At 40.0% G+C, this 17,272-nt stretch overlaps 1 protein-coding gene across 1 annotated transcript in view; it reads right to left on the bottom strand.

Annotated features, from left to right (window-relative positions):
- The window catches only part of fbxo11b (F-box protein 11b), a 163,490-nt gene that overhangs the window by 45,415 nt on the left and 100,803 nt on the right, over positions 1–17,272 (bottom strand). Inside the window, exons 4-5 of the mRNA XM_060831368.1 lie at positions 5,158–5,302; positions 4,077–4,206 (exon numbers count right to left, since the gene is read on the bottom strand). Coding sequence (XP_060687351.1) covers positions 4,077–4,206; positions 5,158–5,302 — 275 coding nt within the window. The remainder of the gene's footprint in view (positions 1–4,076; positions 4,207–5,157; positions 5,303–17,272) is intronic.

The following is a 17,272-nucleotide window of genomic DNA, read 5'->3' as shown; positions in this document are numbered from 1 at the left end:
ACAGATTTGAGATTCTAGTCAAATCAGCCATGACCTTAACATATGGTTTGAGGGGCTGAATGGCCTACTCCTGCTCGATTGCTACGTCCCTGTGTACCAACTGAAAACTCTGATAGATCAAAGTGGTCAAAAATGATACAAAACAGTTCAATATGTCAGTTGCTGGTAGAGTTTTTAGCTGATTGGTTTTGGCTTTCATTCTGTAGAACATATCATAAACAACAACATAAGAATCTATTCAGCCCATTGAGACCTTTAAAGAACCTATTTAGCCCCATTTGCGTCCTAAATAATTTTTCATCCTTCAAATAGTTATCCAATTTTTGAAACTGTTTCCACATTTCCGTTATGCAACAAATTCCAAATTCAAAACACTCAATGTCACTGTGGTTCATTGGTCAATTACATAAAATATCATGTCCTCCTCTTTTTGACCTTCAGCGATTGAAAGTGCAGCAGCAAACACAAAAAGGCCATTCAGCTCACCAAACCTGCCCTGCCATTCCAGGTCATGGTTCATCATCTCCTTGATACCGTTTACCCATACTATTCCCTGTATCCTTTCATGTCATTAGTCTGCATAAACTTATTTATTTGTTTTAAATCTGCTTAGTGATTGAACTTCCACAGACTTCAGGGTACAGAAGTGTAACGCCTGACCAGCATGAGTACAGAAATTTCTCATGTCAATTTTAAATGGCCTGCCCCTTATCATGAGATTATATACTAGAGTTAACAGCTGAGGGAAACATTCTATTTATTCTATCCAATCCATCGTGCCCTATAAGAATTGAATTTACAATGGGATCATCTCTCATTTTGCAGAATATAAAGACAGTTTCCTCTGACACAAGATAATCCTGCAATCATAACCTCCGTTGCAGTCCTTCTACATAAAGTATATTCTTAAGGAGACGAGACCTGTACACAATACTCCAGGTGAGGTTCCACCAAGGTTTTATACGACAGAAGATACTTTTGTTCCTGTACTCAAACCCCCTGAAGCGAATACCAATATGCCACTTATTTCCTAAATGCTTGCTGCACCTACATGCTAACTTTTAATACTCACCGACCAAGACATCCAAACCCCCTTGGATACCTGCATTTCCCAAACTCACTACTTAAGTAATATTCTGCCTGTTTTTAAAAGAAAAATGACAACTTCATACTAATTTACATTAGATCATATCCGTCATGTACCAGCCCATTCAGTTGACTTATCCAAGTCTTCTTGCAGCCTCCTTGCACTCTTCTCACAATACGTACATCCTAAATTTGGTATCATCAGATAATTTGATCCTCACATCCATATAAATTTATATTGAATGTGGATCTAACACGGATGCTCACAGTACCCCATGAGTAACAGCCGGCTATCCAAAGAATGACCTCTTCATTTTTGCTCTCTTTCTGTTTAGCTCTGCCTTAAGATCACATTTTCAAGCCATTTCAGTGTTCTGTACTTGAATCAGATTGTCGAATACTAAGTTTGTTAGAGACTCGGCTACAATTCAGTAAAACCGTAGCTGACCTTCGACATCACTTTCTCATCCTACAGCTAACCTTTTACTAACTGGCACCTTTGGGACCAGGAGTGTGCTGGTTGATTAAATATCCCAGATCATCAAGCAGTTCACATAATCAATGTAAAAACACAAATTGAGTAACAGAAACACAATGCTGGGGGTATACACATCGCTGTTAATTATTTACAGCATAAATCACTCAAACACGACTGTGACTTTGACTTAAATAAAACTTACCAGCAGAGAGCTTTTTCACTCAGACACAATTGACTATTTGGACATCGTAAGGAGATTGTGATATTTCTAACAAATTGACGCAAAATCGAATCAACAGTTCACATTTCGTCAGGCCACAAGTGAACAAAAAGTATACTTACACCGAGGCAAATAAAAAAAAACTCTGAACAGAATAATATAGTATACTTCACGGTATTTGAGGCACACGATTTTTGCCAGTTTATCGAAAGCGCCAGTTAAAACAAAAAGTTGCTGCATTTCATATTATTTATTCCATTAATACACAAATACATTGATCTCAATCTTCAACAGATGCATCCTCCTGGGTAGAAGATTCCAATGATTAACAACTGAGAAAAAACACTTGTGCCTACTATCCAATTCTTGATCCAAACTACTATGCTCCTTCCAATCTAAAGCTCTGTTATTTTATTTACGAGTAGGACTTTCTGAAAATCCAAACAGACCACATCCACTGGTTCTTCTTTCTCTACGCTACAAGTAATGTCATCAAATTCTGAGTGTACAATGCCAAATTTCAAAACTGAGCCTGCTCTTCAACTGAAGAAACTAAGCTGGCAATGGAAGATTGGGACAATTAAAAGAACTAGATCCAAGAATGCTAAAATGCTGAATGGCATAGATGTAACCAGACTATGATGTTAGAGACAAAAGAACTGCAGATGCTGGAATCCAAAGTAGACAGGCAGGAGGCTGGAAGAACACAGTAGGCAAAGCAGCAGACCTGTCCTTAAGGGCAAAACATTGACTTTGCACTTCCTGATGCTACCTGCTCTGCAGTGTTCTTCCAGCCTCCTGTCTACCAGTCTATTTTGTGACATAACTCTCTTTTCCTCTATCTAGGCCTCTGTAACCTGAACAAGTATTACAGAATCGTAGATTTAACCAATGTCACAAAAGCACATAGTGGATACTGAAAAACTGGGAAAATGATGGAAATATTTCAGGTCAGGCAGCATCCATAATCAGATGTCAACTACAGGCCAATGACCTTTTATCAGACATAAAAGATCACTGCCTGGATTGCTCTTTTTCACCCGATGACAACAAATGCAAAACAGCTCTGGGGAAGGTAATTCATGACAACAAAAATTTCTGAAAATCTGTTGAATAATAGGACCTAAGGTGTGATGTCATTGTACACCAATCGCTGAAATCAAGTTTGCAGGTGCAGCAGGTTACAGTAAAGGAGGCAAATGATATGCTGGCCTTCATAACCAGAAGATTGAAATAGAGATGCAGAGATATTTGTACATTGTATAGGGAGTGCAGTTTTGGTCTCTTTACCTGAGGAGGGTGTCCTGGCTATGAAGGAAGTGCAATACAGTTTTACCAGACTGATTGCTCAGACAGCAGGAGTGATAAATGAAGACAAACTAGATTGGTTAGGACAATATTCACCAGAGTTTAGAAGAATGAGAGGGGATCTCATAGAAGCACATAAAATTCTAACAGACTTTGACAGGTTAAATGAAGGAAGACTACTACTGATGACTGACATCCAGAACTAAGGGTCACAGTCTCAAGATAAAAGGTAGGCCATTTAGGGCTGAGTTGAGGAGAAATTTCTTCACCCAGAGTGAGGCAAACCTGTGGAATTCTCTAGCATAGAAAGTGGTTGAGGGCAAAACATTAAATATTTTCAAGGATGAATTAAATATAGTACTTAGGGTTAAGGGGATCAAAAGGTACGAGGAAGAAGTAGGAGCATGTTACTGAATGTTGGAGCAGAGTCAAAGAATAAAATGGCTTACTGCTACTTTCTATGGACTTTTTTTAAAATTCTCAACTAATTTATCATTGCCTAACCAAGTATTTTCACCTTGCTTCCCAAGGATAGCCAGCAACTGTTTCTATGAGATCCTCTCTCATTCTTATAAATTCTGAATATAGTTCTAACGAATCCAGTCTGTCTTCACTGATCACTCCTGCTGTCTGAGGAATCAGTCTAGTAAAACTTTGTTGCACTTCCTTCATAGCCACGACACTTCTCCTCAAGTAAAGAGACCAAAACTGCACTCCCTATACAACTGCAGCATATACCCCTGCATCTGTATTTGAATCCTCTTGTTATGAAGGCAAGCACTTCACTTACCTCCTTCAATGTCACATCACTATGATATCTGCTGAGTACAAGTGCACAGAATCAAATTCAGGCACAATTGATGTTCTGCCCTCAACTCATTAAGCCTTTCTTCAGGGAAAAGAGCTTCATCAACTAAAATCATACTCACAAAAGTTTACTTATGAAAAAATATCATATTTGGACAGCAATTAATAACACCATACCAGTTGTTGAAAACTTTCCTTCCAAGGATTTGGATGTTCGCAATCTTCTGGATTTATCTGATAAAATTTGCCTGGCTCCGGATGCATCATTGGCCGTGTATACTCAAACACTTCCATATATAATCGTTTCCTGGAAGAATAGTTATTCTATACTTTATAGATGAAGAAAGACTAAATCACGAACAACATTCAGGCTTGAGGTGCTAAGTATCCAGCAACATCTGCATCACACAAGTCCAGGACAATGATTACCTTAAACACGAGGCAACGTAAACAGCTTCCCCGGAACCCCCTCCAGCAAAAGCAATTGACATGTAATGCGCATGGACCAGCCATATAATTATTGTGGCTCAAAAGCATGTTTAAAACCTGGGTATTGTTTCAGGAGTGATTCCTGTGCTGTCACAGTTACTTATCCATAACACCTTTTGGAAGTTCAGTTTTGAGTTGTTTGGTCTGTTCTGGATCTAATTTAGCAATAAATGTGTCATTCAACATGATGGAAGGGTGCCCTCACTGACAACATGGGACTTTAAATATGCACAGCTCAAAGTGACCATTCACCTAGTTCCACCCAAAATGTTCACAATTCCAAATACAGTTGGACCATGTCTCTAAGTTAAAAATCACAACACCAGGTTATAGTCCAACACGTTTCATTGGAAGCACTAGCTTTTAGAGTTTCCAATTAAACCTGTTGGACTATAACCTGGTGTTGTGTGATTTTTAACTCTGTACACTCCCGTCCAACATCGACATTTTTACTGATCCAAATATTTTTAAAATTCAAGATGAACTCAATAAAATTTTACAAAACTAATAGAAATATTGAAATTATCATTTTTGCTTGCCAAATGAATTAGATTTTTTCATAAGCTTTTAATTTTGGTACTCTGGATTAGGTACAACTTGGTACATTGATCATGAAAGACAATGGCATTTATGACACATTTACCTGTGCCAGAAATAATATGAATGACTAGAAAAATACTAAAGTGAAACAGGGCAACACTGTTCTTCAACAATTTACGAAACCTTTCGGTAAGTTGGACAGGCTGCAGAAATATCAAAGCCTACTTACCATAAAATTGGATCATTAGCTAGTTCGCTGAAACGTTTACACACACAAGCTGCTCTGCAAAGATCCTGTTCAAGTAGATATGAGAAGATATTCATAACGACCTCATCTGGAAGTTTTACTTGAAGATATTGCTCTGCTGGTGACGCTATTAAAAAGTGAAATGCAAAAGATGCATTTGAGTATTATTCCATATCTGAAGTGCTTGTTCTTGATCAACAACAGTGTCACTTTCTATCTCTAATTACTTCTTTATATGAATCAACTGTATTTTTCAAAGTTCTGCTGTTTGGGTAACTGATCCAAGGTACTGCTTACAAAGTTCATAACAACATAAACCAATAGCAAAACATACAGCCCTACAAGCTTGCTCTATTATTAACTAAGATCCCGCATTTTTTTTTCTATTTTGCTGTGGTGCTCGCTTTCATTCCTGAATTTAAAAACCTACAGATTATTTTTAAGGAAATACATCGAATACCCAGTCTTCAATATTAAAACCCCCTTCACTTACTAGACTTTTAAAATTAACTAAATCCAAGATAAATAAGCAGCAAGTAAATGCATAGCTATTAATTCATGAAAACATTTTGACAACATCCTCAAAAGTACTCTTAATTACATTAATTGTTGGAAAGCAGGATCAGTGTAATAAATTGGGCAAAATGTCACTCCCTGCCTGATTCTGCAAACCTAAAAATAAAAGGGGGTCTATTGTTCATTTGGAATCATTGCCTCAAGAAAAACAGCAAACTAGAATACTCAGCATTGTTAGGACTCACCAATTTTTCATTTGTTTTTTTAAATCAATTTTTGGTTCAGAGGTGTGAATTGTGAGCTGAGAACTGAAGATGACCTTTGGCCTGTGAGTTATAGCTTCTTTTCAAAAAAAGAACAAACTAATATTTGTTCATGAGACCAGGTCTGAATGTTAATTGCAGATTGTTTCCAGATAAAAACTGCTCCATAATGCTTCAACTCCATTGAGGCCTTACACTCAAGCAGATAGTAGATTCTGAATGTTAATTGGGATATTGTGGGTAAAAATTAGTCTGACAGGGAGAGGTCAGATCTGAACTGGTTTTTGAATTGTGCTTGAATTAAAAGGATTGCGTCTACAAAAAGCTAGAGCTCAGAGGTTTGATTGCACTCTCATTGTGCTCTCATCATCAACTTATTGATAGCTCACAGAATAGAATCGCAGGATTAAATGAATATTTCTCAAAGCACAATGGAAGCTAGCTGCACACGTCGGTCATCAGAAACCAAGCAAAACAATAACCCATATGCTATGATGTTACGGATCATGGAGACTGAAGTGAAGTGGCCAGTTACATCACATTTATTTTTCCCTTTTGGTTTATTCCTGAACCATCAGTCTGTCTGTCTTTGCGTTGAGGTTAGAATTAAAAAGGTCTAGGTTTAAATCTTAGCCATAATTTACTTCATTGTTTAACATAGCTCTGCTAAAGTTACTATATGTTGTGGTTCTGTTCACCGAGCTGGAAGTTTTTGTTGCAAACGTTTCGTCCCCTGGCTAGGAGACATCATCAGTGCTCTGGAGCCTCCTGCGAAGCGCTTCTTTGATGTGTGATGAAACATCAAAGAAGCGCTTCGCAGGAGGCTCCAGAGCACTGATGATGTCTCCTAGCCAGGGGACGAAACGTTTGCAACAAAAACTTCCAGCTCGGCGAACAGAACCACAACAACGAGCACCTGAGCTACAAATCTTCGCACAAACCTTGAAAAGTTACTATATTGTTAATAACTTGTTACGCCCAGTTTGAGGTACAAACCCAGTGTCGATCATCAACTATTCACAAAGTCTGGAACAGGCCGACTGCTGCATCCGCGGGTCCAGTTTCCACGGTTTCAGTTACTTGTGGCCTGAACATATTACAGGGAACGTTCCAGTATCAGGGACCAGGGGCTGCCAGGAAGGTAAATTTCCCATTTAAATGAATAGGTTCACGGCTATCTGCGGTAGGTCTGGAAACGTATCCCCGCGGGTACGTGGAGGAGAGGGAACACTGTACTGATTATTCAAAAGTCTGCTTCAGACCCATTCAATATTTAGAGTCTTTGAAGCTTTGATTTTTTAAAAAAATGTGTTGCAAATAGGGAGGCTGATTTGGTTTGGCTGTTGTCTCCATATTGTAGCAATAAGGAATGCTGACAAAATAGGTGGCTAGATTCAGGAGGCAGAAAAACAGCCTGTGAAGGATTCAAGAAAGGATGAAGCAATAAGAGAAATGTCAAGGGTGGGAAACAGACTGGAAATTTGGATAAAATTAAACAGAGCAGATCAGAATGGGAAAGATAAATATAGCATTAGCAAATCCTGTTGCCAGGGAAAAGCACCAAAACAGGTTTAAAGTTTATAGCACTATAGTTAACTGTATTAAGTATTCATAACAAAATAAATTAATTAAGAGCACAGATACAAATTAATGGGGTTGATCGAATAGCCACTCTGGAAATGCAGTTGCAGAGGACTCAAGTGAAGAATTAAATATTTCACAATACTTGACATTTAGAAGAGATGGGCAAAATGGATAACAGGTCACAGTCATCGAATATCCAACTCATCAAATCCTCCTCCAGCATGATGGGGTTAATTTCATGTCAAGAATGAGATGAAACAGTAAAGCATCCTTGCTTGAAAAAAAAGCATGTTGAATAGGTTTGGATAAAGATCAGAAATAAAAAGGGGACAGAAAATATTGATTGGCATTTGTGGATTATGTGGTCTGTACAAGTTGTTGTGATGGGCAGAATATTTATCAGTGAAGAGATAAATGCATCAAGCATGTTAGAAACAGACAGTTTACAAAATTGTTATGCTTTGTGATGGTTTAGAATGTCAGCACCAACGACAGGCAAAACTAGGAAAGGGGTCCTGCAAAGCCAATACAAGGAGCAATGCACCAAATTAAGCAAAATCTCAAAGCTAATCATTTCTGGGTTATTACTTGAGCCATGTGAAATTGGCAGAGGGTAAACAAGGTTAGAGAGAAAAATGCATGGCTGAAAGACTGATTTGAGAGAAATGATTATCAGTTCATGGGAGACAGAGTTAATTTGCTATACTGACCTGCAAGGCATTGAACGTCCCAGGGGTAAGGTGGTGTGTCTTTGTCTTTTAGGTGTAACGTGGAAGGTTTAGACAGCCATTCCTTGCCACTCAGGGATGATTTACATTTTCATCCAGAAATCAATAAGAACATTATAGCTGGAATTTGACTACTCCCCTATAGTTACAAAAACAATTTGCGAGAGATTTGACCATTGAGGGATAGTTCGCATTACATTGTTTCTGGAGATGGGGTAGTCACTGCATTGTAACTTCAGTGGCATGTGACTATGAGGGGATGGCTAAGGATTGTCCTGTGGGCAGTAGTAACTGTGATGTTGAGAGTTTTGGATAAAGGAAAGACTACTCTTCCTTTGTTCAGTGAGAGCTTTTGCCATGACCCCGTAAGCTCTGCGCGGTGTATGTTAAAGGTTCCTCCAGAAAGCTTGTACTGTACGGAGTTTAATAAATTTGGTTGCTTGTTCACAGAAGTTGGTGTGTTGCAGGTGCATCAAGTGTGTAGGAACCTCAGGAGTAAAACAACTTAACACGTGGCACTGGTACCAAAACTGGGGAAAGTGAGATGTGTACTGCTGGTACAGTCCACACCTGAGCTGCACTAGGATTGGCTGCTTGCTAACTAAGGAAGCAATGTGGGTTTGAAACTAAATAATGGGGATAAGGGCAAAACAGAGTAGCACATATTAAGGTAACTACTTTTGATCTAATGGCCATTGCTACCTGCAGGAAAACCTAGATTTCAACATTTAGGAAGGACAGTAAGCCAGGAGGAGCAGCACAGTTAATTAAAGATGACATTAACATAAGAGAGGGGGATTACCTTAATTCTGGAAAACAGGATACAGAAGTAATATAACAGATGAGAAATGCTCAAAGCAAGAGGTTACTTGTGGGAGTTGGATACAAGCTCCCTAATAGTAACCATAACCACAAAATAAAGCACCAGAATTAGGTCATTTGGCTATCCAGTCTGCTTCACCATTCGATCATGGCTGATACGTTTCTCAAGAACAATCTCCAGCCTTTGTCCATAATGTTTGATTCCCTTAACAACTCAGAACTTATCACTGCATTAAAGACATTCGATGACTTGGCCTCTACAGCCTTCTGTGGCAATGCGTTCCATAGATTCACCATACGCTGGCTTTATGTTACCTGCAACCCTAGCAACAATGCTCTCAGTGACAAAAGGGTATCAAGGAAAAACTAATGGAAGCTTATCAAAAGAGTACAGTGTTTATCAGGGGGACTTTAAGCTACATATAAATATCTGTTGTAAAGTAATAGCCTGGATAAGGAACTCAGGTCAGGTCAAATTCTTAGATCAGTATGTTATGGAATCAACCTAAGAACAGGCTATACTAGACCTGGTTTTGATGAGTCAGATAGGGTGTCTTAAAGCCTTCAGGACTAAACACTGAATTTAACAATTTCAGAATGCTAATACCCTCCTCCATATTCACTGCCCTTGCCCCCAACACCCAGAGACCCTGTTTTGTATGGCTTGCTCCCTGCACAGCCAATCCATTTTTAACCACTTAAACTTTTTACTAGCACCCGACCCAGCATTTATCTCCCTTTCAGCTCGATATCAGCAATCTCTTTGTTCACATTGGTGTTACTAAGTTGAAAGCATGTTTGGTCACTTTAAGATAGAAAGTGCTATTCTGCATTTAAAGTACAACCACAGCTGTCAGCTAAAGGTCAGGATACCAGAGTTCTGGTGGCTGTTTTGACAGCAATTCAAATTTAACCCATTAATTTAAATTATGCCCAGGATACCAGAAACCAATGGAATTTGAATTTTATTGTTTTGAGACCTTAAGAATTTAATGTATCATGAGGGGTATATAAACCAGGTATTTTGAAAATTTGAGAGCAACTGCCACCGAACATCAAGCAACTGCTATAGAGACAGAGAATTAACTATCCATCTAACATCTTGCTCTCAAAGAAATTAGAAAATGCTCTCCATCTTTTCACACAAAACATACTTGCAGTAAAACAAAATGACCCAGGGAGATCAGCAGCTGGAAGATTGAAGACAGAGACTGTGTGGTCTTGAGATTAAGTTAATGTAATGTTTAATAAGTGTGTTATTGGAACAGCATTTTATGTTAAACAGAGTTGAGGTCAGACAATTGTTGTTTAGTGCTCACTATGACAGTTAAGAAAATAAACTTTTTTTGTTAAATACTGGAATTTAGGAGTTCTCGGTCATTCATATTTTAACAGATTACGAGGTGTGGCTAGCTTCTCACGGTATTTGGTTCAATTAACAGAGGGGTTTGACCTCCATGTTGTAACATTAGTAAGAACATGACGCTTTGGTCCCTTTACTTGAGGCAGACAGAGGAGGTTCACTATGTTTGATTCGAGAAATGAGGTACAGTCAAGGAGATGTACAGCACAGAAACAGACCCACCTCAGGGAAAATTTATCCTATCCATGCCCCTCATCATTTTATAAACCTCTACAAAGTCACCCTTCAGCCTCTGACGCTCCAGGGAAAACAGTCCCAGTCTATTCAACCTCTCCCTAAAGCTCAAGTCCTCCAATCCAGGCAATATCCTTATAAATCTTTTCTGAACCCTTTCAAGTTTCACAACATCCTTCAATAGGAAGGAGACCAGAATTGCATGCAATATTCCAACAGTGGCCTAATCAATGTCCTGTACAGCCACAACATGACCTCCCAACCCCTGTACTCAATACTGACCAATAAAGGAAAACATACCAAATGCCGCCTTCACTATCCTATCTACCTGCGACTCCACTTTGAAGGAGCTATGAACCTACATTCCAAGGTCTCTTTATTCAGCAACACTTCCTAGGACCTTATCATTAAGTGCCTAAGTCCTGCTCTGATTTGCTTTTCCAAAATGCAACACCTCGCATTTATCTGCCACTCCTCAGCCTATTGGCCCATCTGATCCAAGATCCTGTTAAACTCTGAGGTAAACTTCTTCGCTGTTCAATTTTGGTGTTCATGTGCAAACTTACTAACCTATGGTCACATCCAAATCATTCACATAAATGACGAAAAGCAGTGTACCCTTATGGCACTCCACTGGTCACAGGCCTCCAGTCCGAAAAGCAACCCTCCACCACCACCCTCTGTCTTCTACCTTTGAGCCAGTTCTGTATTCAAATGGCTAGTTCTTCCACTATTCCAGAGTTCTAACCTTGCTAACCAGTCACCCACAGGGAACCTTGTCAAACGCCTTACTGAAATCCAGATAGATCACGCCCACCATTCTACCCTCATCAATCCTCTTTGTTACTTCTTCAAAGCTGTGCTGACTATTCCTAATTGGTCCTTGCTTTTCCAAATCTATGTACACCCTGTCCCTCACGATTCCTTCCAACAGCTTGCCCACCACCGATGTCAGGCTCACCGGTCTATAGTTCGCTGGCTTGTCCTTACCATCTTTCTTAAATAATGGCACCACGTTAACCAACCTCCAGTTTTCTAGCCCCTCACCTGTGACTATCGATGATACAAATATCTCAGCAAGGGACCCAGCAACCACTTCCTTCACTTCCCACAGAGTTCTGGGGTATACCTGATCATGTCTGGGGATTTATCCACTTTTATGGTGTTTCAATAGACCCAACACCTCGAAACCTCAACTCTCCTGCTCCTCAGATGCTGCCTGACTGCTGTGCTTTTCAGGTGCCATACTTTTTAACTCTGATCTCTAGCATATTCCACCTCACTTTCTCCTTAAAAGTAGTAACCAGTGAAATAGCTGATGCATTTATTTTAATTTTCCAAAATCCAGAGAAGGTTGCTTTAAATTGGAAATTAGGTAGTGTAACTCCTTAATTCGAAGAGGAATGGAGGCAGAAAGGAAGAAATCATGGCCAGTTTGTTTAACTTCTGAGACAAAGAATATGTTAGAAGCTATTATTAAAGTTGTTATAAACAGGGTGCTTGGACAAGTTCAAGGTAATCAGGCAGAGCCAATACAGTCTTGTCAAAGAAACATGCTTAACAAATTTAATTCGGTTCTGTAAAGCCTCTCAAAAGCCTGCTTCACCACTGAATACAATCACGGCTGACATACCTTAGCTTCAATGCTGAAAAATATGTTGCTGGAAAAGCGCAGCAGGTCAGGCAGCATCCAAGGAGCAGGAGAATCGACGTTTCGGGCATAAGCCCTTCTTCAGGATTCTTCAGTGCAGTCCTCACTTTCTTCCATATCTTAACTTCAACTCCACTTTCTTGCTCATTCCCTAACACGTAATTAAAAACCTGCCTATCTCCTCCTCAAATTTACTCAATATTCCAGCATACAGCACACACCGGAATAGAGAATTTCACTGATCCACCAATCCTTTGAAATAAATCATTTATCCTCATCTGATTTAAATTTGCTAAATTTATCCTAAAACTTCGACTTCTCATCCTAAATTGGCACACAGCAGGAAAATTTCAAACTACGTCTACTTTGCCAACCCCTACAGCAACTTATATACCTCAATTAGATCTCCTCTCATTCATCAAAACTCCAGAGTGTGTGCAGAGGAAACTCGATTATCCGAATACCAATTATCCGAAAATCAAATTATCCAAAGGAGATCTCGAGGTCCCAATAGAAATATTACATCAAAGACATGTTTCGAATACTGATCTCGTCTTTTGTTTACGGTGATTAAACAGGCACTGTCACCTAATGACTGGCCTCCCGTCCCCTCTCTCTCCCCACACTTTCCCTGGAGTTCTACAGAGGGGTGTACCCTAACTCCACTCCCCCCACCCCGCTTCCCAGGAATAATCTCACCAACATTGTCCTGTGCAGGGCAAACATGGAACCTGTCAAAAAGTTGCAGTAAAAAGTTGTGTGGTGGCTGTGTGCACGTGCGCGCTATTTGGAAACTTACCCCACAAAGGCAGCTGCAGCAGCAGTCTTGTTGGTGTGCAGTCCGGATGCCCCGGAAAAGGGGCTTGTGCGCTTTGTGCTGGGGTGGGGCAGTGTTGGACCATTTTGGGGGGTGGTTTTGGACTGGATTGATATGGGGGGGGGTGCAGGGTTGGATGGGGTTCTGGGTGCGGGCAGCGTTGGGGCTGGCCTCATGCACTTTGTACTGGGGACGGTGTTAGGACCAGGTTGGGGACCGGTGCTGGACTCGGGGGGGGGGGGCACATTGATGGATGGGGGTAGACGGGGTGTCGCGCGAACGTGTGTTCGTGTGAGTCACCTGAACGGAAAGCAGACTTTCTAATGCCGAGCCCCAGAGGAAAGGCATTTAATCGATTTTCCAAAAAGTCAATTATCCAAATGAAATAGTATCCACCCATCTCATTCAGATGATCAAGTTTCCACTGTAAACCTAATCTGCTCAATCTCTCAAAATATCCATTAGATGGCAGCAGAGAGACTTCACTGAGAAGCATTCTGGGAAAAGTTGGCTTAGTCACCAATTTGCAGCAGAACCCAGTGTCAGGACCAGCACGTTTCAGTGAAGAGGAAGGACAAGGATAGCAATGTAAGGGTCCCTTGGATAATGAGTGAGGTTGTGAATTTAGTCACGAGGAGAAACGCATATATAAAGTTTAGGAAGCAAAAATTGGACAGAAACTGTAAAGAATATAAAGAAAGTAGGAAAGAACTCAAGCAGGGAATGAGGAGAGCAAGAAGGGGCCATAAAGTGACCTTGGCAAATAAGGTTCAAGAGAATTCCAAAACATTCGTTACATATCTTAAAAACAATAGGATAACTGGGGAGAAGGTAGGATCTCTCAAGAGTAAAGAAAAGAACTTGTGCTTGGAGACAGAGGATATAAGCAAGATCCTAATAGAATAATTTGTGTTGGTATTCACCAAGGAGAAGGATATGGAGGATAGTGAGATTAATGTGAAGTGTGTTAATATGCAGGGCATTTTGAGATCAAGAAAAAAAAAAGTGGTGTTGGGTATCTTGAAGAGCATTAAGATAGATAAGTCCCCAGTGCCTGATGATATCTATCCCATTTGAGAGGGGCAAGATAGTTGTTGTTGGGGCCTTGACCTCACTGGACACTGAAAAGTTCCTAGGGGACTGGTTAGCAGCTAACCTTGTTCCTCTGTTAAAAGAAGGAAATAGGGATAATCCAGGAAATTATAGATCAGTGCATCTCACATCAGTGGTTGGCAAACAATTGGATACAATCCTTAGGGATAAGATTTATGCTCATTTACAAAAGCATAGCCTACTTAGGAACAGTCAACATAGCTTTATGCAAGAGAGATCATGCCTTACTAACTTAACTGAATTTTTCAAATTGACAAGTGATCAATGAGGATACAGCAGTGGATATGGTCTAAAGGGATTTCAGTAAGGCTTGTGACAAGGTTTCTCATGGTAGGCTCACCCAGAAGATCAAGATGCATGGGATCCACAGTGACTTGGCCACTTGAATTCAGAATTAGTTTGCATGTAGAAGGCAGAGGGTAGTTGTGGAAGGGTGTTTTTCTGGCTGGAGATCCATAACGAGTGGTAATCCACAGCGATTTGGACTAAGACCTCTGCTGTTTGTGATACATTTCAATGACCTGAATGAAAATATAGATGGGTGGGTTACCAAGTTGGCAAATAATACAAAGATTGGTGGAGTTGTGGAAAGTGTAGAAGATTGTCAAAGGATACAGCGGTACATAGATCAGTTGCAGATATGGGCTATGAAATGGACGTGGAGTTTAATCTTGGTAAGTATGCTGTACTGCACTTTGGGAGATCAACTGTTGAGGAAAAGTAGACAGTTAATAGTAGGACGCTGAACAGCACTGATGTATCGTGGGATCTTGGAGTTCAAGTCAATAGCTCCCTGAAAATGGGCACTTAAGTAGATAGGGTGTTAAAGGCGGCAAATGGCATGTTTGCCTTCATTGGTCAGGAAACTGAGTATCAGAGTCAGGATGTCATGTTGCTGCTTTATAAGACTTTGGTTAGGTTACACTTAAGAGTATTGCGTTCAATTCTGGTTGCACCATTATAGGAAGGATGTGGAGAATTCAGAGGGGACATTGAAGAGGTTTACACAACTACACTCAAATTCCTTGAAAATTGAGTAGAGTGCAGATGGGATAGTGAAAAAGGCATATGGTCAGAGCATCGAGTATAGTGGTTGGGAGGTCATGTTGTGGCTACTATGTGTACAAGTCTTTGATTAGGCTACTTCCAGAATATTGCATGCAGTTCTGGTTTCCTTCCTATCAGAGGAAGTTGTGAAACTTGAAAGGATGTTGCCAGAGTTGGAAGGTTTGAGCTACTGGGAGAGGTTGAATAGGCTGGGGCTGTCTTTCCTGGAGCGTCAAAAGCTGGGGGGTGGCCTTGTAGGGGTTTATAAAATCATAAGGGGCATGGATAGGATAAATAGACAAGGTCTTTTCCCTGGGGTAGGGGAGTCCAGAACCAGAGGGCATAGGTTTAGGCTGAGGGGTGAAAATTATTAAAAGGGACAAAAGGGGTCATTTTTTTCATGCAGGGGATGGTGACTGTACGGAATGAGCTGCCAGAAGAGGTGGAGGAGTCTGGTACAATTACAATATTTAAAAGATATCTCGATAGGAAGGGTTTAGCCGAGGATATGAGCCAAGTACTGGCAAATGGGACTATATTAATTTAGGATATCTGGTTGACATGGAGGAGTTGGACCAAAGGGTCTGTTTCCATGCTGTACATCTCTATAGCCCTAAATAAGAGGATGAAAACTGTACATGCGACCTCATTAGGGCCTTGTTCAGTTGCAGAAACATTGGTTACTTTTAAACTCTGCCTGTTTTTATACATGCGCTGTAGATAAAGGGGAATTAGTGGATGTACTGTATTTAAATTTCAAGAAAGCACTTCACAAGGCACAAAGATTATAACAGAAAACAAAAGCTCATTGTGTAGGGGATAGCATATTGACTTGTGTAGATATTGGCTTGTTAATAGGATGAAGAGAGAAATAAGTGGGTTTGTGGCAGGATGTCATGAGTGGTGTGCCATAGAGCTCAGTGCTGCAGCCTCAACTCTTTACAATTTATACAATTAATTTGCATGAAAGACCTGAAGGTATGGTAGCTAAATTTGATGACACAAAATAGCTGGGAAATGGAGCTGTAAAGAGGACTTAAGGAGCCCACAGAAGGGATATAGATAGGCTATGAGAGTGGGCAAAGATCTTGCAAAAACAGCAGTGTCGAAAAAAGTGTGAAATTGTCCATTTTGGCACAAAGAATAAAAACATGCACATTATTGAAAAAGAGCAGTTACAGAGTCCTGAAATGCAGCGAGATCAGACTGTCCTTGAGTATGAATCACAAAAGTTATTATGTGGGTACAACAATTAAATTAGGAAAGCTAATAAAATATTATGGTTTATTACAAAGCAAACAGAATGCAAGAACAGGGAGGTTATGTTCGAGTTATACAGACATTGATAAGACTACATCTGGAGTAGTATATACAGTATTAGTCACTGCACTTACAGAAGGATGCTAATGAATTGAAAGCAGTTTGAATAATAATAATATGATTAATACCTTGAACGAGTGGGTTGTCTGATTAGAAAATGCCAAACAGGCTAAACCTGTATCTTCAAGTCAGAGATGACTAATCACTACAAGAAAGATCCTGAGCAGATTTGACTGGATTGATGATAAAAGGTTGTTTCCACTCATGGGACAATCTAGAACTGGGGTCATAGTTCAAAAATAAGATGGTGCCCATCTAAAACAGAAATAAAAATACATTTCTTCTCTCAGAGAATAATACATTTCTTTCCAGTCCAAAAAAGGATTCTGGGTAATCCAAGATGGAAGATAGGAGAAAATTGTGGCTCTAAGAGCTGCTCCTTTGAGGTTTTTTTAAATAAGTGTTGGAGCTGATTTCCTCAAATTCTAGGAGCAAAAATTACTCTTATAACCTGTTGCACTATTTTGGAACTTTGTGGGGGGAAAAGCAATCAAACCAATAGCACTTTAAAAAGAAGGAAGGGAGACAAAAGTGGTGACCACATGGGAAGTAATTCAAATGAAAAAGGGCTGCCTGACT

The sequence above is a fragment of the Hemiscyllium ocellatum genome, chromosome 10 (assembly GCF_020745735.1).
Source record: "Hemiscyllium ocellatum isolate sHemOce1 chromosome 10, sHemOce1.pat.X.cur, whole genome shotgun sequence".
Taxonomy (NCBI): Eukaryota; Metazoa; Chordata; class Chondrichthyes; order Orectolobiformes; family Hemiscylliidae; genus Hemiscyllium; species Hemiscyllium ocellatum.
This window is presented reverse-complemented; position numbering and strand designations above follow the sequence as displayed.